The sequence below is a fragment of the Centruroides vittatus genome, unplaced genomic scaffold (assembly GCF_030686945.1).
Source record: "Centruroides vittatus isolate TY-2023 unplaced genomic scaffold, ASM3068694v2 contig_680, whole genome shotgun sequence".
NCBI classification, from domain to species: Eukaryota; Metazoa; Arthropoda; class Arachnida; order Scorpiones; family Buthidae; genus Centruroides; species Centruroides vittatus.
The window spans coordinates 1,533,098-1,561,036 of record NW_027122427.1 but is presented as its reverse complement, the minus strand read 5'-3'; the positions used below and the strand labels follow the sequence as shown (position 1 = coordinate 1,561,036).

At 29.0% G+C, this 27,939-nt stretch overlaps 1 protein-coding gene across 1 annotated transcript in view; it reads right to left on the bottom strand.

Moving 5' to 3' along the window:
* Positions 1-367: 367 nt before the first annotated feature.
* Positions 368-27,939, bottom strand: part of LOC136980147 (bicaudal D-related protein homolog) — a 33,129-nt gene continuing 5,557 nt past the window's right edge. The window contains exons 2-11 of the mRNA XM_067276189.1: positions 3,916-4,131; positions 3,674-3,790; positions 3,428-3,574; positions 3,053-3,238; positions 2,839-2,958; positions 2,243-2,452; positions 2,000-2,125; positions 1,284-1,420; positions 1,088-1,208; positions 368-907 (exon numbers count right to left, since the gene is read on the bottom strand). Of these exons, the coding sequence (XP_067132290.1) occupies positions 773-907; positions 1,088-1,208; positions 1,284-1,420; positions 2,000-2,125; positions 2,243-2,452; positions 2,839-2,958; positions 3,053-3,238; positions 3,428-3,574; positions 3,674-3,790; positions 3,916-4,131 (1,515 nt within the window). The 3' untranslated portion in view covers positions 368-772. The remainder of the gene's footprint in view (positions 908-1,087; positions 1,209-1,283; positions 1,421-1,999; positions 2,126-2,242; positions 2,453-2,838; positions 2,959-3,052; positions 3,239-3,427; positions 3,575-3,673; positions 3,791-3,915; positions 4,132-27,939) is intronic.

Below are 27,939 nucleotides of genomic sequence, written 5' to 3'. Positions count from 1 at the left end.
AAATAATTTATGATATAATAAAAGAAAATATATACTAATTACAAAAATTATACTTGACTTAGCATTAAGAATTTTCATAAAATTATTAAGTTTTCTGGTAGATGAAATTAATTAATGTAGCTTATTGATGTTATTCAAATTAGGCAAAAATTCATCTGGTATGTATGAGAGTGTTTGCTGATTTTAATTTTTCTTATTTATAGAAATGTCAGTCTGTAACAAATTGCTTTATCATTATCTTTGCACTCTTATTCAAGGTATATAAGATGATAAATCATTAAATTTGCTATAGATCTTTGTCTGTAGGAAAACAAGATTTAATTTTGTTAAAAAGATTTAAGGCACTGACAAAAAAAAAGAAAATAAATATAATAGCAGAATTTATTACTTTTATTTAATATTTCAGACAGATAAATTTTACATTCCTTCTATCGTTTATACAGTTTTTATCACAGGTTTTTTGATGTTTCCGTCAGATCTTTGGTGTTGTCTTTTGCTTTCATTTTAGTAGATTTTGGTCCCCGAGCAACATGGAAAAAGTTATTATTTTTTTTTTATGTTAGATTTCGGTTTTTTTTTAAAATGCTGAAAGATTTTTTCATTAACATTCACATGAATTGGTCCCCCATATACATTCTGCCCAACATGGCAACAATCTTTTCAAGATGTATACAAATATAACATATATATACAGATGATAAATTAAACAACTGGCTCACTTTGTACAAGACAGATAAAATCCATAAATAATTCTATACTGCGTTAATTTTCTTCATCTCCAAAAGCCGAAAAGTTTGCTTTTAGAGTTTGTTCTTTTATGCGCAACTTTCCTTTTGCTTTTTTCTTTCTCTTCTTGATTTTGTAATTGTTTTAATACTTGTTCGTCCAACAAAATTTGCATGTCGACCTATTGTTTCGTTCCAAAGAGAAATTTGTAATAATTAAAACTTTGAATTCTTTATTTTATTAAATTAAATGCAATTAACTTTTTAAAAAATTCCAATGGATTATTTTTTTTTTAAATAAGATAATGGCAAAGGAACACTTACAATTGTTATTTATATTGACAGAAAAGATTATTACTAACCTGCCACTGTTCTAATTGTTGTGACAATTCAACTTTTTGTTGAATGGCTTCCATTAGTTGACTGTTTATATGCATCAGATCAATCCTTGCTTTGGCTAACTCAATTTCCACGACATTTTTTCTTTAGAAAATAATTTATAATTATTTAATTCTAAAGGCTGTTGATATAAAAAGAATTAAGAAGTTATCTTCTTACCTGGCAACGGCTTGATCCCTCATTTCCCATGCTTTTTTAATAATGTCGTCCTTAGCCATTGTACTGTTGTCGACGTCGTGGCGAAGCTGATCTCTTTCCTCACGGATTGCTGCTAGTTCTGTTTCTTGTACAGACAACTGAATAAGAATGCAACAATAAGATTTCACTATTGCTTTCAATTATAGTAATTATAATGTCTAGCATATAATCGGAAGTCTCGGCATTTACAAGTTATGCTACCAAGTTGTCGACTCGGCATCGCCGGTTGCGGCAAACTTAAACAATTTTATAATAAAAATTACATATTCATTTGTTGTTTTAATAAAACAAACACAATAGAATTATTTTAATTAAACTTTTAAAAAATTATATCATTCTAGATTTATGAGGTGTGCATTCAAAATAATGTGTCTTCTATAGTCATCTATATCAATAATTTCGAATAATATAACTTATAAATACCAAAACTTCTTAGAATTATTATTAAAGTGAGAAAAAATTTTAAAAATTATTTTAAGTGCATTTATTAAATAGATAATTCAATACATTATTCAATTATTAATGTAGCTAAAGTCTGGTTTATAATTAAATTAATGATAGAAAAATTAATTTAGTAATTAAATGCTTTTATGTAAGGCATAACAAAAGGAAAAGTGATTAATTTCGTCAAAAAACTAATTGAGTTTCATTAATTATAGCAATCAAATTCGTTATACTTTAGTAGTAAGTTCCGACAATTCTTCTGTTTTTCTTTTTAATTCCGCTGATTTTTCTTGAAGTTCTTTTTTCAGTTCACTTATTGTGTTCTTCTCATCTTCTAGAGATTGGCAAGTTAAACAATTCTATAAGAAGATGATAAAAAAAATTTATCAGCTTATCAAGTTTGATCAGGAGGATAAGAATAAACAATAACCTTAGTTCTTTAAAAAGAAACTTTAGTATTCAAATAGTATACTTACGGAATCATTAGAATTTAATAAAGTTTCTTCGATAAGTATTTTGAGATCTTTAAGAATGGCACTTAACATCCCAATACGAATTTGGTGAGCTTGTATGTCTTCGGGAGAAGCTGATATGCCACTGTCTGCCGAAAGACTATCTTTACGCTGACGAAGCTCTTTACACATTTGCCATAATTGTTGATAAACTGAAGTCAATTCTTGACGAAACTGTAGCAAACATAGTTTAATATTAGTAGAATTATATATATTGTATTTTTAAATGAATTAATGATGATAATATTTAGTGAACGACACGAATCGTCGCGACGCGGCGTCGAGGTTCGCGTAGCGTTTATACCTTTGTTTACATTTAAAAAAGTGTATATACGTATTAAAATTTAATTGATTAATTAGTTAATGCGTGGATTTAGCAAAGTATAGTATAGTTTATGGCAGGACTTAATTAAGCAAATTCGTTTTCTAACGCAGAAATTGCGACGATAAGCGTCGCGACTTTTCTCATCAGATTATTGATTTAGACTCTCCGGATTTACTTATGTTATTTGATAATTTAAAAAATTAAGAGATTATTTACGAATTTAGTTTAAAATTACCTTCCAATTTTGTTCCCCATCGTCTAAACCCGGGAGAATTAATTCAGTATCATCGCATTCTATATCGTCGTCTCCATGAAATCCCATCGAAGATCCTGGATGAGATCTGCTTCTTCCACTCTAAAATATGAAAAGAAAAAAAAAAAAGAATTTTTAGGAATCATAAAACGATATTTATTGTTATAATTTTAAATAAATTATAAACATTCTTCACCTGGCTTCCGTTGAGCGAACGAAGTTCGTCGTCGATTGAAGACTGAGAAGACATTTCGATCTCATTATAAAGCGAATGTTGACCAAAAGAAGGGCTGTTACTTCTTCTGAGTACATTATCTAATTTATCTTGAAGTTGATTGTTAGCCTGCCTCAATTCTTCAATTTCACGTAATTGATTTTTTAACTAAAAAAAAAAAAAGGAAAAAAAACAATAGAAATTGAAGATGCTACTCGACGGCGCGACGCGACGCGACGCGTCAAACCAATGTTCTCTAACGCTACACTCCCCAACCTTACTAATCATATTTCAGATTATAATGTCATCCGATAGATCGCGGTCTACGGGTTGGGAACTGTTAAATCTAAAACTCACTTGTTGATCCTGTTCTTTATTGCTTCTTTCTAGCATCAATATTCTTTCACCCGATTCATCTAAAGATAAACTAAGACTTTCACGTTCTTCTGATACGAAACTAATTCTTCTTTCAAGATCGGCTTTTCTTTCGGTTAATAAATTTATCTATAAAATCCAACATAACGTGTTAAAATAGAGGATTTTTTTAAAAAAATTATTATTTACAGATTTTTAAAGAGAAAATTTCACTTTATTCTGACTCACTTCTTCTCTGAGTCCTTCAAGCTGAGAAACGTGATCGTGTAAATTTGACCTTCTAACGTTAAACTGTTCCCTTAGAGACTTTAATTGGGCTTGGAGTTGTTCTTCAGATCGACTTGCCTAGATAAAAAAGTATGTCAACCTTCAGTTACACCCTTTATAATATATATAAAAGGTGGAGGTGGTGTGTAAAAGTGTACCTGGCACAGTTAAATATTGAAAAGAATATTAATTTTCATACTTACTAATTTAAGTTGTTCGGTTAGCCTATGATTTTGTTCTGTTAATTCTTGTAAAACTTTCCCCTTGTCTTGTTCGCTGCTTCTTAGTAGTGACTGTTGAGTCAATAGTTCTTTTCTAAGTTGTGATATGTCTGATTGGAGTTCGGCCACTCTCGTGTCGTATTCTGCTTCTAAAGTGTCTAATTTTCGTCTAAGCGCGTGTTTTTCTTGTTCTAAAAGCTGTAAAAATTTAATAAGTTCAATTCAAACTTGTGCAGTTTCTTACGCGCTACACTCATAGATTTCGTGGTGAAATAATGCCTTTAATTTGTTTAAATGATTATATTTTTAATAAAAATTGACAGAATAATTACGTTAAATTTTAATCGCACAGAATTAAATCTTGCGAAAGTGTCATTTAGTGTAATTTTTAAAGATTTTTCTAAGCGTCGCGCGTCGCTTCACTTCGCGACGCGACGCGCATCTATTATAAAATATTAGAAAGTACTCACACCATTAAAATTTTTTTAAAAAATAACTAAAATTAATAAAAAGAAATATTTGCGTTTTTATTAAAAAATATTTTAAAAAAAACAATTAATTGTGTTGTTTTCTACTCACGACGCGACGACATCCGTCGCGACTGTTAGCGCCGATGCGTGGGAAGTTAACGCAAACACGTTATACTTAAATATAAAAATATTTATCTTTATTCATTCATAGGATATAAATATATTAAAGGTTATTAATTAAATAAAAATTCCCGCACAGAACGAGTTATTTATTAATAATTTCATTAAAAAAAGTACATAAAATTGCAAAATAATTTAATTTAGAATTAATTAATTAAATAATTTTCAATTAACTTAAATTATTTATAACTCTTAAAAAAGTCCTCATAAATATTTTATCTCGTAAACAAAAGTTTTTGTCAGTGGAGCACATCAATCAACAATAGTATATAACATATGGCACGCGGGTTATACAGCACTCATCACCTGTTACGTTTAGTATGGGGGGATAGAAAAAGTTATTACTACAAACGGAAATATAAATCGTCCACAAAATAAATCAAAACCGGATTTTCCATTTTATTTTATTTATATTTTAACAAAGAAAAGAGACAGAGAGAGAGAGAGAGAGAGGGGGAAAAAAAACAACATTAACGTTACAGATTATTTATGTTATTTAGACTGGAAAATTTTAAAAACAGCGTAACAAAATTACTCCCTTTGCTACAAATTCTGATCAGATGTCATTTGATAGGGTGTGGTCCTACCCACGACGCGACTATCCCCCGTATCAGATGTAAAAATTAAGCGTTATGGAGTTAAGAAGCGAAAATATCGTGTATAACGCGCACTTCAAAAAAAAAAAAAAAAATTCCGTTTCTTTCGGTTTTGAAAGAGTTTAATGAGTTAAAAATGTTATTAAAAATAATTATTATCTAAGCTGTTATGTTCCGGTTAGTTTAAGCGAGAAGATTGTCGAAATGACAGTTAGAATAATTGTTGTAGGTGTCCTTGTTTTGTTTCTGGACAGTCTCGAATGACCAGAAACACATTTACCGTGACCTCAATGTTCAAGGACTTCTTAGTTAATCAATATAATAACCAGGTAACCAAATATTGACCCGTAGGAAAATTAATACCTCGTATGACTTTCTCGTCGTATCGTATGGATCATAACCTTCGAAAATCCTCCCCACTTTTCCGTAAGAAATGTCAAAGTTTATTTATCGGAAAGTCATCATTTCCGCCATGTTTTTAACAGGGATGAGCAAACTCACGAAAGAATAGAACAATTGTAATATACTTAAAGATTATTTTTAGAAACCAATGCCGTCATTTTTTGTAATACATATCCGATTGTTTGTTTTCTTAAACCATTTAAAAAAAAATGGCATCTCTAATTAGAAAAGTGTAACGGTCAATTAATTAAATGGTGTTTTTTTTTTAAATGATAAATGAAGCATTTCCGGTGAACTTTTCCGTTGAATCGTTGATTTATATGAGTGTAGAAGGTTTTCGATTAGTTAATTTCTTTTTTAAAATAAATTTTTTGGAGTGTTATCGACTGTCAACCATGTCCACACTACTTCTTTCCGGTGGAAACAAGAACTGATGCAGAACCGTTTTACTTATTACGTGCCATTTTTTTCCTCTCTTCTTTCATACTTTATAGACCTACCTAGGTATATATATTTTAATATGTACAGATCTTTAACCGAATTAAAATTTGGCCTTTTAATTACGGCAACGTATTAAATTTTTTTTACCCCCCACAAAATTAATGTAAACATCATAAGCGGGTGACTTTTTCTGTCACTTTCAGTTAGTGAAGTATTAAACAATTATATAACACTATTTATTTTCAGTTAATTACATTAAATAGTTAATGAAACTTAATTAAAATCGAGTTTTATTTCGCTGAATCTTTGACGCAGTTTAACTTTTTTTTTCTTTATGATGTTCGTTCGCGTGTCGATCCTCCACAATATAACGTAAACAACAGATAAAATCATCCTTCTAGGATTTTAAGAATTATTTTCTTTATAAGTTTTTTAAAGCTCTATTTTAATAGTAATTTAGTTGTTAATAATTCGCTTCCTCTCGTTAATTGGCTTTGATGTAGTTTAAATACGTGATTAAAATTCGTAAATGAGGCGAAATTAAATGCATACAAAGTCTTCAATCACTCCGCCATTTTAATTTCTTTAAAAATTTTAAATATTTGAAGTAATGATTCCTTTTTGTGTGTGTGTGTGTGTGTGTTTTGTAAATAAAATTTAAAGATTAATTCTATATTAAAAATATGAATTTCCTGTTATTTGATATTTTTATTTTCGAAAACAACGTCGTTAATATCTTCCAAACTCATAAAAATTTAAGTTAAAATATTTAAATACGTGAAAATAATTCGTAAACGTTGCGAAAGTTCAGTTTAAATTCAAAGAAAATAAACATAAAATGCCATTTTTCGCGTTTTTCAACATATTACCCATTTTTATTTGCGAATATTTTTATTTAGAATTAAGCTATGAGGTTCATTTTAGTGTCAAAATTATATATATTTCAAGGAAATTTATACCTGTACGTAAGGTCCTACAGACACGCGATATTTTTGACGATTTTCAAGAAAAATCCCGAGTATATCGAACTTTTTTCGTGGCGTAAAAGAGGAAAAAAAAAAAAAAGGTTGGAAATAACACAACAAAAACCTTTCAGGGTCGTGGGGATTTTTCTTTTCAAATTTTTATAGGAAGTGTATAGAATAATATATACGAATTGGTGAATAAAACGGGGGTGAATTTACTTCCTTTAAGGTGACCAGAGACGTACAAAGATGGTGTACAACGCCCAATGTGACCGCGATACGCCATCGAACTTTGTGCTTCCGCTCTGATGGATTGAGTAATGGTTGAAGTAAATCTTCATTGCAACTACTAACCAAGGTGGTGAGGAATGTTTATCCTGATTCGAACCTGTTCTTCCGTAAATCACACGTCAGTTTCTACCCACTTCATAAGTAATCCGTTGCATACTAATGTCACGAAGTACAAGTACTGTATTACTCCTACGTCATTCTTTACCGATCTAACTCGAATTTTATTATTACTTTTAAGAAAAAAAATCGAGGAAGTTTACAGTAAATTAATTTTAAACTTCAAATAAAGTGTCATTCGTGTTTTACTGGTTGTATTTTTAAGGGTTTGAGTTACTTTTTTAAATTTTCATAAAAATTCTCCAGGAAATTTTAGTTTTTCGCGTTCGAAATTTACATATTTTCGATGTTATTTTAGGAAAATTTATATATATTTTTTAAATTTTTTTACTTTATAAAGGGTTGTTGTCAGACATATTTAGAGGCGAACGAAATCGCGTCGCGTCAGGTCGCGCGCTGATGATAAGACGAGAAGAGTTCAAGCATTAAAAATTAAAATTAAAAATTTTTTATGAGTTGAAAGGCATAAAAATGTACAAAAATATGTCATCCTATTTTTAAAATATATAAAACAAATATAGTACTGACATTAATAAATCGGAAGGGTGCCACGCGACGCGACTGAATGCAAATGATAGGGACGTTGCGCGCTAGCAATGAAATTCGTAATGACGTCAGTTTTAAAAGAATTAGAAATACAGTAAGCCCAGTAAATTAATGAATACGAGTAAATTATGTCAATAATAATCATACAGTCGATCATTTTACGGATAATTACGTATAATGTTAATACGGATTTACGACGCGACGCGACGCGATTATGCATCAATAGCGACTGTTCGCGAGGCGATAAAACAATTCCAATATTCAAATAAACTATAATTATATTAAAATTTCATTTAAAAGAATAAAAAAAAAAGAGGTTAACAACCTAAAAATTAAAATATTAAAGTAAAAATTAAGTAAAACAGAATAAATGGTCAACACATATCCAACGGTGCATAACTATCTTATATAAAAACATAGCGAACGTTCCCTTTTTTTCCTTATGTTGTTCCTGTTTTTCCTTGTTTACTGGACAAGTTATTAATCTCAGAAACTAAAATTATCACCCAAAGAATAGATTGTTAAGAAACACGCAGCGATACACACACTTAACAAGATAAATTTCCTTGTATTGATGATATGGGTTTATCTGTGTTAACAACACAAAAATAGCTCGTGTACATACGGTATGTACGGTAGTATATATGATTATTAAACAGAAATAATGCGCAAAACTGTGTATAAATCGATAGAATGATCGATAATTAACTAGGCAATTGCCTGATCTACATACAAATGTTCGCCTAGAACACGTGATGCTGCGATTTAGTTTTTATCATTCATCAATAATTCTGGGTTAAGTTATCTTAGACACATCGATTCTTCGGATAAATTCTCATTATTATTCAATTAGGCAGACGATAGAAAGAGGAAACTATGTTATATATTATTTATAACAATCCCATAAATAACGTTGACATATTACGAATCGTTAACCTTATTATTAAAAATATTTAAGAATATCTGTGCAAAACGGTGATTAGGATGCGAGTTTTATCTAGTTTTTTCGTGACATATAGTAATAAATTCTGTTGGTTATATACGAAACAGGTATCTTTGTTATAGTGATATAACACACGAAATCGCTTTTAAAACGTTATTATAAACTTTGCTTCGTCGATCAATTAGGACAAAATAATAACTGAACTTGAAATTTCCAGTTGTAAAATTCGAAACGTACCAAAATTTATCAAATTAAAGGCCACACTCGAGCCTTCTGTTAAGTGTTAGAAGAAACTTATAACATTATTCAACCCAACAAGATGTATATTATTAATCAATATGAATCAAAATCTCAAGCAACTGTCAATAAATTGACCACAACTTTAATTATGTATATACATAAAATAGAGGCAAGATCATTTATCAACAATAAAACTTCGAATCAAATAACAGCAGCTATTAGAAAAATCGATTTTGAATCCAGCGATTTCATTAACGTTTAGAATACAGCAGCGGAGCGTATTTCCTTTTCTCGTTAATCTTCAAAAAATCATTACCAACGACTACATTTTGTTTTCCACACAATTCACTAAAGGCCCAAAAAAAAAAAAAAAAAAAACACTTGTCCTTTATTTTAATACCTTTTAAGAAGTACAAAGTTCAAGATCCTTCAAACTGTAATTTTAATAGTCGTTCTATTATGAGCTATTAAAACTGCTTATAACGGACTTAACCTTTTAAAAAATATATATAATAGAAAGGTAATTTATTAAGTAGGATATAAAGCTGATCTTTATTTATTTAATCAAAGTTAAAACTATTTGATTTACACCTTTACTGTTTTATAATCGATTCTTTCTTCTAGGTATGTGTGTGTCTCTTTGTATACTTATAAATTAAACAAGATTAATGCGAAGTTCAACGTACTTTAAAAAAGGAGGATCTTTAAAATTCTAAACATAAACGAACTTTTTTTTTTGCCTATTTCTTTAAATGGGTGTGATTATAAATGAGATTTAGTTATCTGCATCGTCTCAAAGAAGAGAAAAATCTAGTTTATTTTCTATTTTTATTTAAAATTTCTATAGTAAATGATTAATATTTATGCCTAGTTCTTTTCATTTACCTCAACTTGACAAGAGTTTCTTTCATTTTAATAAATAACTTTATACAATAAATATTTATTTTTATCTTCCTTTACTTTAACCTCATTTTAATGTGACTAAGTGATATGAATTAGCCTAAATATAATGAATACAGAACATAAAAATTTCCTTAAATCATTAACTGGTTTAAGACAATGGCTTTACTTCCAGTTAATTGAGCAAGGTTATGTTTGTGAATTTATTATTATTTTTTTTCTAAATAAATTAACCATGAATTGTGGTAGAAAGAGGTTAAAAGTATTGAAAGTTTTAACCTTAAGTCAGTTCAGTAGAAAGTATTTAAGTTAAAAGTCGAATTAACTAAACTATTCCTTACTGAGTTATGTAAGGCTATACTTGTTAATATGTTTACAAAGTTATAAATTAACATTGAAACATTAACTCGGATACAACTACAGTTATAACTGAGTTAATTAGAAACTTGCAATTTGTATCTACTAAAATGTATTGTTTACGTATATAAATAACTTTTAATATAATAGTATTTTAGTTTCAACTGGAGAATTGAGTATAGTAGTAGGTAGTACAAGTTTACAATTATCGAAGGCTGTTTATAAGGTTCACTAGCCTATCTTCCTGCGGGTAGAAGTAGCTAAAAATAAACAATAAAGCTTAGTGGGTAGAACAACTTTACAAATATCAAAAGCTATATGTAAAAAGTGGTATTAGTAGTAGGAACAAATAGAAAAGAGCGTTAGTAGTAGGTAGAATAGCATCACAACTATCGAAAGTTTACTAATCTATACGAATAGAGAATAGCATTGTAAGTAGGCAGAACACTTGGCTTGGCGATGTGCTTTTTGTCCTTCTATTACTATAACTGAATAGGCTAAAGTTTTGCTCTCGGGAGGACTTATCACACAGTATTGATGGAGTAGTGTGTGATAAGACTTCCCTAGAGCCAAAACTTAGCGCTCAGATATTCAGATAAAAGTAGAACAGTGCTGTAACTATCGAAAGCCATATTTATAAGGTTCACTAATTTATCATCCTGTGAGATCAGTAGAAAGTTGATTCATTAACCATCGCATTTCAAACAGCTGGATATGTGAACAGAAGTTACAACCCGTCACAGAAGACCTATAGCGAGAAATAGCTTTACCAAATTAATAATACTTTTACGGTATGTGGTTCCTATTGCAGTTACGCAAAAGTGATTAGAATAAACGTTTTTTTTTTTTTCCTCCCCATTTTGATTCTACAAATTATCTATTCGTTTTTAGTATTCAACGTTTTAACGCTGATAGTATTTCGAATTTTAATCAAGTCGTTCTGTGAATCTAAATCGTTTACCTCAGCATTTAAACGTTAAGTGAATATTTAACATATCTGGAAAAGGGAACAGTAAAAATAATCTTCATGCAAATTTTTTTGCTAATCGAAATACCAAATCCATTTCTGACCTACTTTTAACCATTTAAAACAACCCATTTAACTGTTTAGAATTTATAATTGACTCATTAACTAAGATCCAACGGTGACCGTTTCTGTTCTTTAAACCCAAAAAAAGTTTCCTGATGCCGATAAGATCGAATATGACCCGCATTTAACAAACTATATACAAACAAAAACATTTTTTGAATACATTCTTACATTTTTTTAAAGTTTAATTTATTATTAAATACAAAAAAAAGTCATGTTTAATGAGTTGTTAATAATTATTCCCCAACGATTATCCTTCCATAAGCCACAAGACACATTAAAATCATTTAGTACAAGGAAAATATTAATGATAATTAATTGAATTTAAATCTATAAGTACATAAGAAATTTAACGCAATTTTTCAAACAAAATCACAAAAAAAAAATTGAGTTTGAGAAAAGATATGAAACTGCTTAAAAACATTACAATATATTACTCTAGTGAAGTGTTTTTTAGTTATAAGAACATAACATAATACTAACACGTATAAACACTGAGATTACAGTGTAAGATAACACTGCTGTAGTGTTCTAACGTATTAAAAGTGTTGTTAAAATGGTTTTGAATTAATCTTCTATTGTTAATTTCACGAGAAAAATTGAACCGATTTTTATAACTAATTTAGCGAGTATTGCTTCAGTAATTTCAGCTGTATCCGCGAACGAAACAAAGGAATAACTCAAAAATATCCCCACGAACACTATTCTGGGAAACTAGAAAAGGTAAGAACGGAAAAACCGGCAACCTATTCTTTAACATTTATTTAATTAAGATCATTCGAGATAAAATTATCATAAATTATTTATTCGGTATGTTATCACACAGTTGCGATATGAAAGTAATTAAATTTAAATAAATCTAATACATTTTTTCTATCTGTTTTGTTCTATTTTATCGTGTGAACTTTGTTATACACTTATTCAAATTCAATGTGTCGTTCGAAATGTAATGTTATTTTTGTACATCCAATTATGAAAATAGCTAGAAAGCTGACTAAAGAATATTAATTTGAAATGTAACATTTATTTTAACAATACCTTTGTATTGTTAGAACACTACTGTATGGTTAAAAGTGTTTCATTACACTATAAGAAAACACTACAGACAACAATATTAAACATGTTTATAAACACGAGTATTATTATAGCTAGAAATAATGTTAAAATATTGTAGTGTTTACATAGAATTCGGTATTATTTTACATTTAATGTTTCTTAAACAGTTATAATTTTTATCTTCATAAACTATTTAAGTGTTTAATAAAGTTAGTATTTTAGTATATACACTAACACTATATTAAACACTTAAATAGTTTATTACTACACTGTATTATTATACTGTATATACTCTAGTGTTAGTATATTTCATTTGTTAAACTATAGCAATGTTTATAAAAAATTTAGTGTTATAGCTGGAAAGACACTATTCTACAATAATATATTGTTGATTAATATATCCTAGTGTTTTATGTAGAATTTTCGTATGGTTATATTTAGTGTTGGTTAAACAATTATAACTATAATTGTTAACAATATTCTTGAAACATTTCAATGTTTAATATTAATTACTGTTATATTATATATAAGTAGTTTATTTTTAAATTAATAGTTTTTATATAGATTATATCTCTGTTTTTATATTTTAATGGCATTTTATTAAGTTAAGGTCTTACTATAATAGCAATAACACTACATTACAAACAACTGCCCATTATTATAGGATGGAGGTTGTTAAAGATAAGTGTTTGCTGTTGTCTAAATTAATATGTGACTATGAATAAAATATAGTTTAATATGTAATGGCAGTTAGATCATAAATTGTGTTCCATAGATCAACATAACAGTAGAATATGTTGTAATTTTATTATATTTATATACTAATTTATACAACAGAACACACTGATCTTTAACAGCTTCTATTCTATAATAATATGTTGCTGTTTGTAGTTTAATATGCTGTAGATTAAAACAACTGAATACATTTAGTGAAGAAATGATGTTAGTTGAAGTATAGTTTAATCTGTAGATTAGGTATGAGATAAACTGTTTTAGCCCATAAGTAGTCTACTGCTAGTTTAATCATTACTCTGCATAATTCTGTATATTAATATAAGCCTATAAGGCATGAATAAAACTAATTTAGCATTAGTTAGCTTACATTTTATCCCAGTTAACGTTGTTAGTAGCTTCTACAGATTAACATGTAGATAACCCATAATTAGTTTAATGCTAGATTGTAAACTGTGTATATTAACACTAATTTATTCCATAAATTAGCTTATAGTTAACCCCATAGGTAACATTTTCCATAGACTAATAGAAAATTAATCCACACTTTAACATTCTCCAGAATATACAATATTAAAACCAATTTTTCTGAAAAATTCCAATCAATATAAGAAAATAACTTTTATATTTTATAAAAACTGATTTGTATGGATAAAAATGATTTTTTGTATATATTTGAATATTATTCTTATTATTTTACCCAGCTAAGCACATAGTAGAGGTAAAAACCAATATTAATGATTAAAGTGTCCGTTGCCCTTAACGATAACAAAACACGTACAGTACAGTACAATAAATAGGCACACTACACATATATGACGTGTTATAAATATAAATAAATATACATATATTAATTAATTAATTAATTATAAAACTAGAACTTTAGGTAATTTATATTATTAAAAAAACAGAAAAAAAGTCTTTCTAGAATGAATTCAATTATTCATGTGATGCGAATAGAATTTCCCTCCTAGAAAAATCTATTAACTGATTACGTGCAAGACTTCTCTAGAACCGTTAGAAAATCCTAGAAAAACGTCGGGAATTAATAATTATTTTATACATTCATCGGCTTTAAAACTTATTTATTAATACTTTAGTGAGTTTATATGCAAATAAAATACGTTTAGAATTTTTTATTTTATCCTTATATAAGAATATTCGAGTGGTTTTTTTTAAATCGATTAACTGCCGATCACGTGACGCGTATCGATATTTTCCGTTGAATAATGCTTTCAGCTTCTGCTAAAAATGCAATCGATGATCTTTAAGGGTGTTATCGATGCTAATTAATATTATAATTAAGCAAATTTTGTTGTTAGTAATAATAATAATAATAATAATATATATTTTTTAATTTAAAAATTACAAAATAAAATTTTAAACAGAGAGGGAGCCACTATTCGAAACTCCGTTATTTGATTTTTTTTTCACGTTGCCAAGCAACATATAATGTTTTGGTCGAGTCTTATTTTGAAATATTTCAAATGCTAATATTTCGAGATTGGCAATTTTATCGTAACAAAATTATTTATTTTTATTTCTTAAAAATTAATAACGAAAATTAAAAATATTGGCCTCTTTATTGAAAAAAAAATTAAGACGGCCATGACGTCATTGTTCGAAAAAATTGTAACCCTCGAAAATTTGACAGAAATGAAATTTTATTATAAATAAATATGACGTAATTTGAATTTTGAAAGAAATTTTTGCCCTAATTCTAAAATTATCCAATAAAATTATTATAAAAATCAGGCAATTTTATACAATATTTAGAGAATAACTCAAATAATACTTTGGCATATCGGTTATTAATACTTTAAGCCAAGTTTAAGACCATTTTAGATCATAAAACTTCCCATTTTTTTCCTTCTGCAATTTTGTGTAGAAAGTTGAAATTTCCCTTCTTTTTCTCGGGTCAGAACATGGGGAGTTTGATAAGGATAACAAGTACCGCACACCATCGGGGAAAAAACCTGATTACCAGACAGCGATTAGATCATACATTATACCTGAGATGACCCCAATCTGGAGGGGGGATGGAAAGCGGTGACGTCATCAAAACCCGTAGATTGTCGGACAGGTTTTTTTACTTCGAAGCTTATGACTAAACTTCTGGTTTGTTCACTTTCCGGATGTATATATAATTATTATTTTATTTTTTCGTGGGTATTTATTTTTATCAATTGCATTATTGCTTTGTTTTTTTGTCATTTTGAGGAAATTATTAATAAATTGGATTTTTTTTTCTTTTGGTGTGATTTATTGTGTTTTATGTTACGTTTAAGTTTTACTTTCTGTGTAATCGAAAACAGTTTAGTACAGGTGAGTAAAGGTGAACTTATCAAACTTCACCTCCAATTACGTGTACTAAAGTGTATTTTTTTTTTCTTTTTGCTTTTTTTTGATTTTTCAGGTGCTTCGGTAATGACTTTTCCGACTTTTTTAATTTGTTGGTTGGGTAACTTTTTTAAAGATTTTTTTTTGGCAAAATAATCGTTTTCTTTATCCAAAAGTAATTTTTTTTAGTGTTTTGAGCAATTTTTAATTACTTAAACTTTCGCTTTCTATATTTATTTTACTTAGCTACCCATTATTTAACTGTTAAGCGTTGTATTACTTTATCTAAAGAGTTAAAATAACTGTTTAGAAACAAAGAAATGTGTCTTTTTATATATATATATATATATAAACACTTTTCACTTTCCTAGAGAATTTCCACTTTTCCTTTACTGGTTCGAGACAATTTTCGATTTAAAAAAAAAAAAAAAAAACACTTTCAATCTCGATTTTTACACTTTCCTCGATTGTTAAGACGTTGAAAACAGCCAAAAAGTCCATTTAACAATCATTTCTCCTGTTCAACTTTCACTCTTTTCAGCATTTTTTTCATATTTTTTATTGTTAAAAACTGGGAAAGTTTTCCTTTTATAACTAGTGAAAGTAACCTGTTTTATCAACGAATATGATCTATTTTCAATTGTTTATTAAATTTAAAAAAATGCATTCAACTAGTCGTGAGGTAGATTTAGCATCGTGTTCTAAATTTAGCACGAAATCCAATTTAAATGATCGCAGGTATTCACACAGACAAGGTGGAGTCGTATGGTAACTATTATTGTTAGATATATACTGAAAATTGAATGAAACTCGCAGATAGCTAACCCCAAACTCGTCCATTTGGGTGTGGTTCTATATAGGTCGAGCCCTCTGGATAATCAGCGTGGTGGGCTATTGTTTACAAGATGTAAAGTACAATCATTAAAACTGAATCGTAATCTGCAAATTCAATATTAAATATTAACTTTTTAATAAATTGTTAATAATAATTGTATAATAAATAATATACATATTAATTATTATATAATTCACTGATTAAATTCTATTTTGTGTATATCGTAGGGAGGATATCAAACGGCGAACACGAGAAATTATATAAAAATTACGCGACCCCTATGGTTAATTGTTGGTTTTATAGGGACTATAATCTATCACACTGTGAAAATTATGAAAATGAATGTAAAAGTAAATGTCAATTTTCGAAATGGATCTACTTATCATTCAAATTATTGCTTATTTTTTTGGATACGTGTTTCAAAACATATCCATTCTTCATCTTACTTTAACATCAGAAATTTCCATTGTACGGATTTGTATAACTATATATTAATACTAGAACTAATTTTCTTTTACTACATTAACTAAAAATATAAAATTTCCTCAAAATTTCCCTCACGAATCTCGAATAAAAGTATACACAACCATTAACGAACGGTTTATCACGCAGCGTGTTACAGCAATATTACACTTCCTGACTGACTTTCAGTAACGCTATTGTATCCGAAAAATCCGAATATCGTCTAGGACAGGTGAGTAAAGTCGGGGTTTGTCAATTTTTCAGCTGTTTCCTTTACGTTATGCAGGTGATAGCATTGTAACCCCTTAATTTTTTAAACGTAGGCGTATTCTCTATTGTCGCTAACCCGTGACGATGTAAAAGGATGAAGAATATTCAATTTTTATTTAAGAAAATACATAATAACTCAAGCATATATAAGTAAATATTTAGGATACAAAGCATAATTCACGAGACAAAAATCCGTCCGTTTTATTATGTTAAAATAGCGAAGTAAGGTCAATGCACCGAAGTTGAAGACTATCATCACTCTTACGTTCTCTGACCATTGGGACTAACAGGTACACTGCACGCTACAGTGACAAAAAACTGATTCCAACAAGCAATTTCCATTAAATATATTTTTTACTTATTTGCCTATTTTATAACGCTAAATATATACATCCTATTGTAATGCCAGAAAAAATGATTTATGGAACATTTTCCTACGTTTATAAGGCCCAGGAAAAAAAAGGAGAAAAGATTAAATATTGATCTACCAAATGGTCACTTAATACAAATTAATGCTTTCTATATATAAACTTTGACGTAATTTCTAGCAAGGCGCTAAGCTTAACCGTTTTGCTCTGATTGATGTCATGTGACCGCATGGAAGTCGCGTAAAGTTACGCGACTGTGAAGCGTCGTTTGACGTCATCACGCGATGCGATGCGATGCGATGCGACTTTTATAGACGTTATATATTAGAAAATAGTTTAAAGTAGACGTTGAACACGAATAGATTTTTAAGAAATTATAAGTGATATCGAACGAGTAATTATGCGCAAAAATTAAAGTTGGAGTGTGCCAAGGATGAAGTAGGTCGATTCATAAAGTAAGCATGTGACCTATTTAAAATGGGGCAAGACTTAAGTCATTCTTATATGCTTACACAGTAAATTAAAGATTAATTATTTCACGCTTGTTTCTCGCTGTTATTATTATTTTGGAAATTCCCTTCCCTTTCGGGACGAAATTTTGAATTTTATAAGAAAAAATTACACCGTATGATCCATTAAGTTTTTCATACGAAAGGAAGAAATCATTTAAAGAAAGTAACCCATTTGTAAATATTCTAATTAGAGGAATTTAGTTCACGGTCTTCAATGATTATAAAATCAATGAATACATTCATCAAATGATATAAGATTTTGTTTCTATTTTTAAGCTGGAATTTCTGGTTTCCGTCTTCGCGCGCGTCGAGTTTCGTCGCGTCGCGCTGCGATTTTGTAATTTTTTTTTTTTTTTTAATTCAATATTAAAGAGTCGTTAATTCTGTGTTTGTTAAGATATATGAAATTTAAAATATTTATACAATTTTATAATAAAATTAAGGTGTGATTATTATTATCGTAAATATTAAAGGAGAAAAATTTTGATGATGAGCGACGACATTAAGCGCCAGAGCAAAACAATACGAACTGTTTATTTTAAGATATGTAAAGTTTTGTGTTTTTACGCACAAAATGTAAAGAAGAATTCACCAAAAGATCTTTAATATATATATTAAGTTGTTTATGAATCGCGATATTATTACACTAACAAAATTTGACTTTCAAGTCGTGGGGGGGGGGGGGGGGGGGGGGGACGCGACACGACGATAGTTTCTCACGTATTGTTGATATTAGACAATCGATGCTTATTACAACCATTCGATATCTAGAAAAAATATCAATTGACAACTTAATAATTTCATCAATAATATAATTTCTAAGTATACATCATAGAAATTCGATTCATCCTAAAATAAAAGACGTTATTGGCCAACGTCATCTACTAGAATTACAGCGTACTAAACTAGTTCACAATGATTATATATTATTATACGAAACAACCACGAAGCACTTATCTACAGAATTCAAAGGCAACGAACTTCAAATGTATAATGCTTTAAGATCGTCAGTTAACAGATGGTTGCATTCGTGTGCATTCATTCTTTAAGAAAACACATACAAAGTCTAGTGTATGTGCTACTGTAACGAAAGTACAAGTGGTCCAATAATATTTTTGCGTGTTTAAATACGAAATTCGAGTAGATAACACGATACTTCATCGATTTTTCCTGTGTGTAAAGGTTAATTTTATTTAGAAATGTATATGGTCGATAGTGATTGACGTCATTGTTGATGAAGCGTATATAGGCTATGTCAGTAAAAAAAAAAATAATGTAGTTATAGATAAAATATAACATCTAGACGTTAAAATTGTGGTTATAAAGCGTATAAGTTCGATTTTTATAGGTTTGCCCGTGATGTTGTAGTTGAAGTATTGTTTTAGAAGAGTTTTGTAGTGTTGTCTTCAGTATGGCGTCAACGCTCGCGCCGTCGCGTTGCTTCATGTCAGATTATATAATATTCAATTATTATTAGAAAACTGTAAATTTGGAAACTTTTGTTTTTAATAAAACAAAAGACGACATAGAAAGATAATATTTAAAACTAGATATTTTGTATATAACGTGATTTAATGCACCGTACTTCTTTCGCGTGCGCGTCGCTCTTGCGCCGTCATTTCGCGTCGTTCACGGCATGACAGTAGCAGTACTCTAAAAGTCCATTAAAATTGCAGTAAAAGTTACCGAAGTTTACAAATTCTTAGAATTTGTTTTTAGATAGAACTAAAGATTATTAACAATATCGAATTTTTTCCGATTTGCGCGCGATATGACACTACGCGGCGCGACGGCGCAGGAATCGATCAAAGGTCAGAAGCTATTGATGAAAACTAAATTTTATGGCTGGGAAGGTTAAATTTGAGCATTAATTTATTTAGTAAATCATGAGACATGGGAGATAAAGGGTTTCCCTTCCATGATTTTTCAAAGCTGAAACTTTTTTTACTTAATTATAATGATAGTTATCTGAAAGGATATTCGATAATTACGAAGATAGCATCTCTCCTGCTATTTCCTTTTCGCAGTACAGCATTGTTTTGTGACGTAGTTCTTGTAAATATTCTCGGCCATTCGGCCATCTCACGATGTAGTTATATATAAAATCGTAATTATTAACTTATAATTATAGTAATTACGACAATAATTCAGTGACGAGGACGGTAAAAAATAGGTAATTTACTATTTTTAGTCGGAAAATAATAAAATTCTTTTGAAACTATTATATAAATTTCTAAAGAAAATATATTTTTGGTATTTAATAAGTTGAAGGAATAAACACGAGTAAGATGCTCTTCCAGGGACATGCAGTAATTAAAGAGACAAGAAGAGTCTGTTCGTTTGGCTGAAATAGTAAACATTTTTACATAAATTTGACATTATTTTAACAAAATTTTTATTGTAAAATTGAACAGACGACATCAAATTGACGTAAAAGTCCACATTCTAACCCAAATGAATAGAACTAAGATGTGTCTGGAGGGCATCTTACTCCTCATCCGTACTTTCAAGGCCGGATTTAGACTTGTTGTGACCCAAAGGCCTAAGCTATAAAGTATAAGAGACCCTTCTCTTCACTAATAGTAAATTTAAAGAATGAGGCCCTAAGTTTGATCTCTTAGAATGAAGTCCTATGCCTTTTAGTGATGCTGTATATAAATAAATCCACCTCTGTTTACTTCATATCTTAATATGATGTAATATTCTACATTAAATTTGAATGTAAGATAAGCCAAGAGGACGTGCCCCTGAGGGAGAGATGCCCCATATTTGATAGACTAACTATAGAAAGGTTGATGATGTTTACATCTTCTAACAGATTATTAATTCAGATATTAAGTACTTCACCTGGATTTACCACAAATCAAACCTAAATATTAATATTATTCGATGGAAAAATGTCTTAAATCAGATCGAACTTATGTACTCATTTCACTATAATACCATTTGGATGAAGTAAGGGAGAGAGACAATTGAAAGCAGTTATGAAAACAATTGATATAGAAAATCATACATAATGTAGATTACAAAATTTAATAAAGATTGTCGCAATAGAAAAAAGAAAAATATTTGATCATTGACTGGAACGGATAGAATAATGCTCAAGATCTATCTATATTCATAGAACAAGAGAATATTCTCAGCAAGCTTAAAACAGTAACAGATAAAATAGTTCTATATCTACAGATCATTAAAGATATTCATTAACCCAATCGAGGTTTTAATTAACCGTAATTATCCCGTTATTAAACAGATTATCATCTATTTTTCTTAGTTCGATTCCATTACACCTCTAAATCTGGTCCCTTTTTTTATTCATTAAAAAAGTAAATGTTATCTGTCAACTGGAATGTAGGTCAACAGTAATGCGGCTCAACAGTATGAGAAACCACACCCAAGATGTCCAGATATCCAGATTACGGATACAGTTCAGTGGGTAATGTCATCCAGACAGCCTATTACATTATGGATGGATCCTAAATAATTCATACTTAATCTTCTATAAAGTACATCCCCTTTAGCGGATGAGAATTTATTTTTTTTTTATGTAACGAATTTGAATGGAATCTATTTTATTGCCACATAAGTGGATTAAGTTTTCAAAATCTCATGTTAAGAATATAAATGAATTTGTTTCTTAGTGAATAGCTTATCCAGATTAGTTTTTTAATTCGATATTTCCAAGAAAATACGGGAAATTAAACGTATGATTAGGATAATAATAATAATAATAATAAAACATAATCGTCCTCTTCGTTATATTAAAGATAACAAGTATAAAACATTTTTAAATTTAAACTTTTAATTGAACGATAATTGGGTATGGAAATACACATTTTATTATTCTAACCAATCATCACTAAGACATTTCATTTAAAATTTTAATGTTTTAACGATGATTGGTTAGAATAATTAACACGTAATCGGAGAAGGCGGAGATAGGCGTAACGATTCAATCATTAGTCATTAGCAGGAGATTATTTTTGACCAATCGTAGTTAAGATAGTAATCTCCGACCAATCTACAATAAGAATTTTTTCATTCTTTATATCTTAAATATAAAGCTGAATACGGTATATAGTATTTTAAAAAAATTTCAATTAATTTTGTCTCTCTTTATCTTCCAATGTAATTTATATTCACTTAATTTATAAAATTCAAATTAATTAATTTTTTTATTGCTAATTTAAAATAATTTTAAGCTTACTCAGGAATAATGAGAAGGATAAAAATATTCTCCAACCATCGAAGTAAGCTTAATCCGATTTTAATGAAATCAATATTTAAAATTTTATTAAAATCAGATTATATATTTTATGTGTAAGCAAATAATTAAATTTTTCAACCGAATATTTTTTATAAACTTTTATTCACAAATAACATTTAGAATTTATGTGTAAACTACACTGCAAGTTTGAAGAGAAGAAAACTTTGAATTTAACCTTAAAAATTTATATATTTTTTACCAAGTTTTCTCGTTTAAAACTGGAAAAACATATAGAGATATTATGGAATATGAAACTTAGACCACAAATAACATCAACGGTGAGATATTATTTGCGGTCTAAGGCATAACACGTAACGATGCATGATAACATAAGCTCAATGCAACATGGAAATGGGAGGTTAACGACTGCAAGCTCGTCCTTCTACCTTATTCTGTTCGACCAACTGTGATAAAGTGGATCCTACGCTGACGAGATCATTTAAAGCTAACATTATACAAAGGAATGCTTACAAAAATAACGAATTTTACCAATCATTGGTTATGACGAAGATGAATTCTTTTACTTTTAACTTCACACACCGTTACTTCGCGTTAAAACAAAAAAAAATAATAATAATAAATTCGTTTAATTTCTTTTTTAATCGCCGGTATCGTGTGACGAGACCAGTTTCCTGAATTGATCTATGCAAATTAAGTGGATTAACCTTAAGTTCAATCTATCTTTTATGTAGTGAGTGTTTGTAATTTGAAGTCACTCTTTGCATTAGTTTTAATGTAGCGAATTGTTTAAAGTATCCTAATTCGTGTTGCTGTAAATATTTCGTCATTCTGTATGCAATTTTTATGAGTGTGACTCATCTATTACGAACCTTAATAGAAAAGCAAATAGGTCTAAAGAAGGAAAAATAATAGTTTTTTGACGTTTCGAGGACAACTAGTTGACGTCATGTACGAAGCTGTCGAAAATTTCAGTTATTTTTATAGCTTTTTTGCTATTGCATGCTTCTTCTTACTGTTATTGCTAAAATATTAAACGGGGAATTTATTAATATTATTATTTTTTCGTTTTATTTATTTGTTATTTTTATAAAATTCGAGAAAAATTCGAGTGATTAGGGGTATTTTAACAAAGGAATTATACACTCAACTGTGTGAAAATTTCAGTGAAGAAGAAGCGCACGAAAAGAAATGTTTATAGAAATTTAATGTTAATTAGACATCACTCTCTACAAAATTTACAAAGTTTTTTTTTTAATCAACTTTATAAGGAAACGTCCCTAAAATATAGTCAAAATGACTAAACTTTCTACATACGTGACCAGACGTTAACGTAATATACTACAACCTACGTAACAGCACGATTTCTTATTTGTAATTTAGAAGTCATCCTTTTTTTTTTTAACATTTTAAAACATATTGCAACAACAATGAATCTTCACATATTCAAATTTTACTTTCCTGTTCTACACCTCAGTGAACCTTACTCGGCCCCTACCTTGAAAGTCCCAAAAAGATTTTTTTTTTTTCTCCTTCTTTTTATCATCAATCAAACACGAAGAACAAAAAAAAAAACTTCCTCATCTCGTACAGTGTCATCCACTTTCTTATCTTAACACCCGAAGAAAAATTAATAAATTACGAGTGGTTTGCAAAGAGGAATGACTTCAGGAGGAACTCTCGACACAATTTAAAACTATACGAATGCTAATGATTTTTTTTTTTTTTTTTATATATTTAAATATATATTGTGCAAGATATAAAGTTAATGCATTAATAATGCTCGATACCAAATGACAAAACAGGCAATTTAGGAATAGATTTTTAGGGTGACAGAGGGTGACCCGGTGTAGTTTCACTTCACGTAAAGGAAGTCCGACAGCTGTGGACAAACGGACCATACAAAGGGGGGTAAAGAGAGAGAGGAAATAGCGGGACTGGCGGGCAAACGGCAGACAGCTGGGAGGCCTCGAAAAAAGTCTCTCTATACCTACCAGTATACACTGACACCGGTAGTTTGGGTGGCCTTATCTGTCAGGGCCCGGCTCCACACTGCACTCATACACACACACACACACCTTTGCGCGATCTGTTCTATAGGATACAACACGCGGACTTTTAAAACCGAATGTCGTTACAAAAGATTTTTATATATTTGATTTCTTTTCGTGATTTTCGTGACATTTCCCACGAAATTTTTCACTTATAAAAATGCTGCGAAAATCGAGTACGCGTGTAACTCTATCCTTTTGAATTGTGTTGCGTGTAAAGAGCAAACCGGTCTTCTTGATACCTTTAAATATACGAGCTTTATTCAACGCTAAACTTACAAGTTTATATAACTTAAAATTAATGTTACAAGTCTCAGAAATTTCATTTTAAATTATATTTTCGTTGCGTTAATACATTACGAAAGTTATTAGTGTGAAGTGTTAGTAACTAATGCGTAAAATAAAATTAGAAATTTCATTTTTAAAGAAAGTAGAATTTTTTATTTATTTATTAAAAATTTTATGGTTTTCTTTTTTCTTTTTTTTTTTTTTTTGCTAAATTAAAAAAAATATATATATATTTTATATAATTTTCTTTTAGTAAAACTAATTTAAATATGAAAGTGAAATTGTATTACCTACAACGAAAATAACTTCTTTTAATAGAATAGAAAATCTAATCTTTCACACGAAAAATTGTTATTTAATGAAAGTGCAGTATAAAATTTCTTATTTCATTAAGATTTTTCTCTAAAACTACTATTTTTTTTTAATTAAAAATGATTAATTATATTTCTTAATCCAATGAAAATGGATTAAGAAATTGCATTTCGCTTAAAGAAATTTCTCATTTTTATTATTTTTTTCGAAAATTATTATATATATACATTTATTTATTTCCATTTTAATTGGAAAATTTGTATAAATATGAAAAAAACGGTAATTTTTAAGTTCGAAACACATTCAAAACTACTTTAAAGTTTGCTTCGAACGTAGCGGTCCTCAAAGATTGGTTATAATAAAATTGTACGTAACTAAAAATCGAGAATTTCGAGAAAAAGTTTAAATTATATTTCTTAAACTAGAAGGAAGGACTTAAAGAAAGCTTCGATTATATTCCTTAAACCAGAAGAAAGCTTAAGATACACTTCGAACTTGATGGTCCTCAAAGACTGGTTACAATAAGACGATGGCATAAATTGGAAGATTAAAAATCTTTTAAAGGAAAGCTTAAACTACATTTTTCACAGTGAAAAAACAAAAAGTCATTCGGGTCAACAAACACTTTTTTTGATATTTAAGAGAAGTGCACAGAATGTAGAAACACGAACGACCATCTATAAATTAATTCGAATCGCGTAGAGAATACGAATTTAAAGCATCTTTTCCTCCTCCTTACACCGAAAGAGTCAACAAATGAGGTCATATAAATTAAATTTAACCTCGACTTTTAAGTTTTCCTAACTGTCGTAGAGTCTTAAGCCATATCTAAAGCGCATAAATCAATTTAATAAACATCATGACCATTATAGGATCTCATTATATGCATGAAGTGATTTAAATCTGATTGTAATTATACAAATGAGATCGGATAAACTTGAATATTTTAATATCTAGATGGAGAAATTATGTTAATTTTTTTAATAATTACAATGAGAGTTCTTACTTAAAAGTGCAGCAAAAGAATGTTACTTTTTTTTTAGAGCAAATGGCGCCCGTTGAAGATATATGACATCATTTACAAACAATAGCACACACGGTTCTTTGCTTTTAATTCGAAGTTTAAGCCATAAAACTGTGTGTGTGTGTATTAAATATACAGATATATATATATATATATATTACTTTGATAAATTATTCATTTGATGGAATTTAATAAAGATAAGGGGTGCTTTTTCTTTAAAAAATAAAATGCCTGTCAGAAATTCTACAGTAGGTCACAGCCTACGTATGTTTACTTTTTAACGGTTCGTCTAGTTTGACCCAAAATACTCAATCTTTGTTTCTATGCAGCAGCCTTAGGTTATAAAGATTTTTAGGTTGAGAATAAAGACATTTCTTGTTTCAAAGTTAAAGAAAGTTAGAAATGACAGCATTTAAGAATATTTGCACGAAGTTCTGGTACCTCTAATACCAAAATTTTTGTTCCTATTCATTGGAAACGAAGAAATATAAAGTGTTTTTTGGACGTAATTTTTAGGTTTTGTACGATTTTTAAACGAAAAAAAAAAAGAAATAATCGAAGGAATTACAGCTAATTTGACCATTTTTACTCTTAAAACTTTGATAGATTTACCATTTCTACAGTTCTAGAGACGAAGTGATCTGGCGCAAGTTCTACAATATATTTTTGAGCGTAATTAACATATATTTTACACTTAAATTAATTAAAACACTTACAAAAATTTACATTTTTTATTCTTAAAAAGTTCTAATCTTAATTCTTAATCTTTTTTTATTGGCATTTCTTCGAAACTAAACTGAAATATCTTTCTAGACTTCTAAACCTATAAATGTTTCAAATTTATTATTTTGGAGAGAGAGAGGGGGGGAAAATATTCTGTAAAGTTTGAAAGCAGGAAAATATATATAATCTTTCGTACGTCACGCCTTTCAAAAAACTCACCATCGAGTTATTTTATTAAAGAACGTCCTGGAGGAAAATAAGTGATCGATGAAGTATAAGAAGTGAACTCCAAGGAATAATCTGTTTCTTGCAAACGCTGTAAGTTGAGATGTACAAAATGAACAGCACGGTAGAGACCAATAATAAAAGTTTTATATAGTTTTTCTTTATTTTTATATAAATAACACGAGTGCAGCCATACACTTTTATTGCAGCCATCTTGGAGAAGAGCCAAATAACAGAAACGTGCTCGGAATAAAGATTACATAGAAGAGAGTAAAAAAAAAAAAATAATAAAAAGTTATTATTGATGATTACTCTTTTCATTCTGAAAAATGTAAATTTATTCTCGGAAGGAATTATAGATCTTTTTTTTTTTCTATTTTCTATTTTTAATCATGAATTTTCAATAGATTATAAACGGTTCTAGATATGAAGAGATCTGACGGAAGTTCCTCTATTTTGAGCAATAATTTTTAGGATTTTCTATAATTGAAAAAAAAGAAGCGAATTCTTGAAAGAATTACAGATGATTTTTTCCGTTTTTGGTCATAAAATTTTTCATTCGTGGACACTTTTTTATACGAAGGGATCTAACGTAAGTTCTTCATATTTTGAGCAGTATAACGTATTTTTTGTGAGTCATTTTTGAATTTTATATTATATATAACTGAAGAAAAGAAAGTTATCTATAATTCTCGAAAGAATTGAGGATTATTTTTCCATTTTTTAGTCATAAAAACTTCAATAGATTTACCATTTACGAACAGTTTCTAGACACGAATGAATCTGGAAAAAAAAAATTCCTCTGATTTTAAGGAATTTAACTTATTCTTGAGCATAATTTTTGGGATTCGTTCGATTTTAAATTAAAAATGGGAAAGTTATTCATAATTCTAACCGAGAATTATAAATTATTTAACTTCAGTTCCAGTTGTGAATTTCGAAAGATTAGCCATCCACATGCATCGCATGGGAAGAGATCTGATGGAAAATCTTCATATTTTCAGCAATACAACATAGTTTTCGAGTGTTATTTTGGCTTTTATGA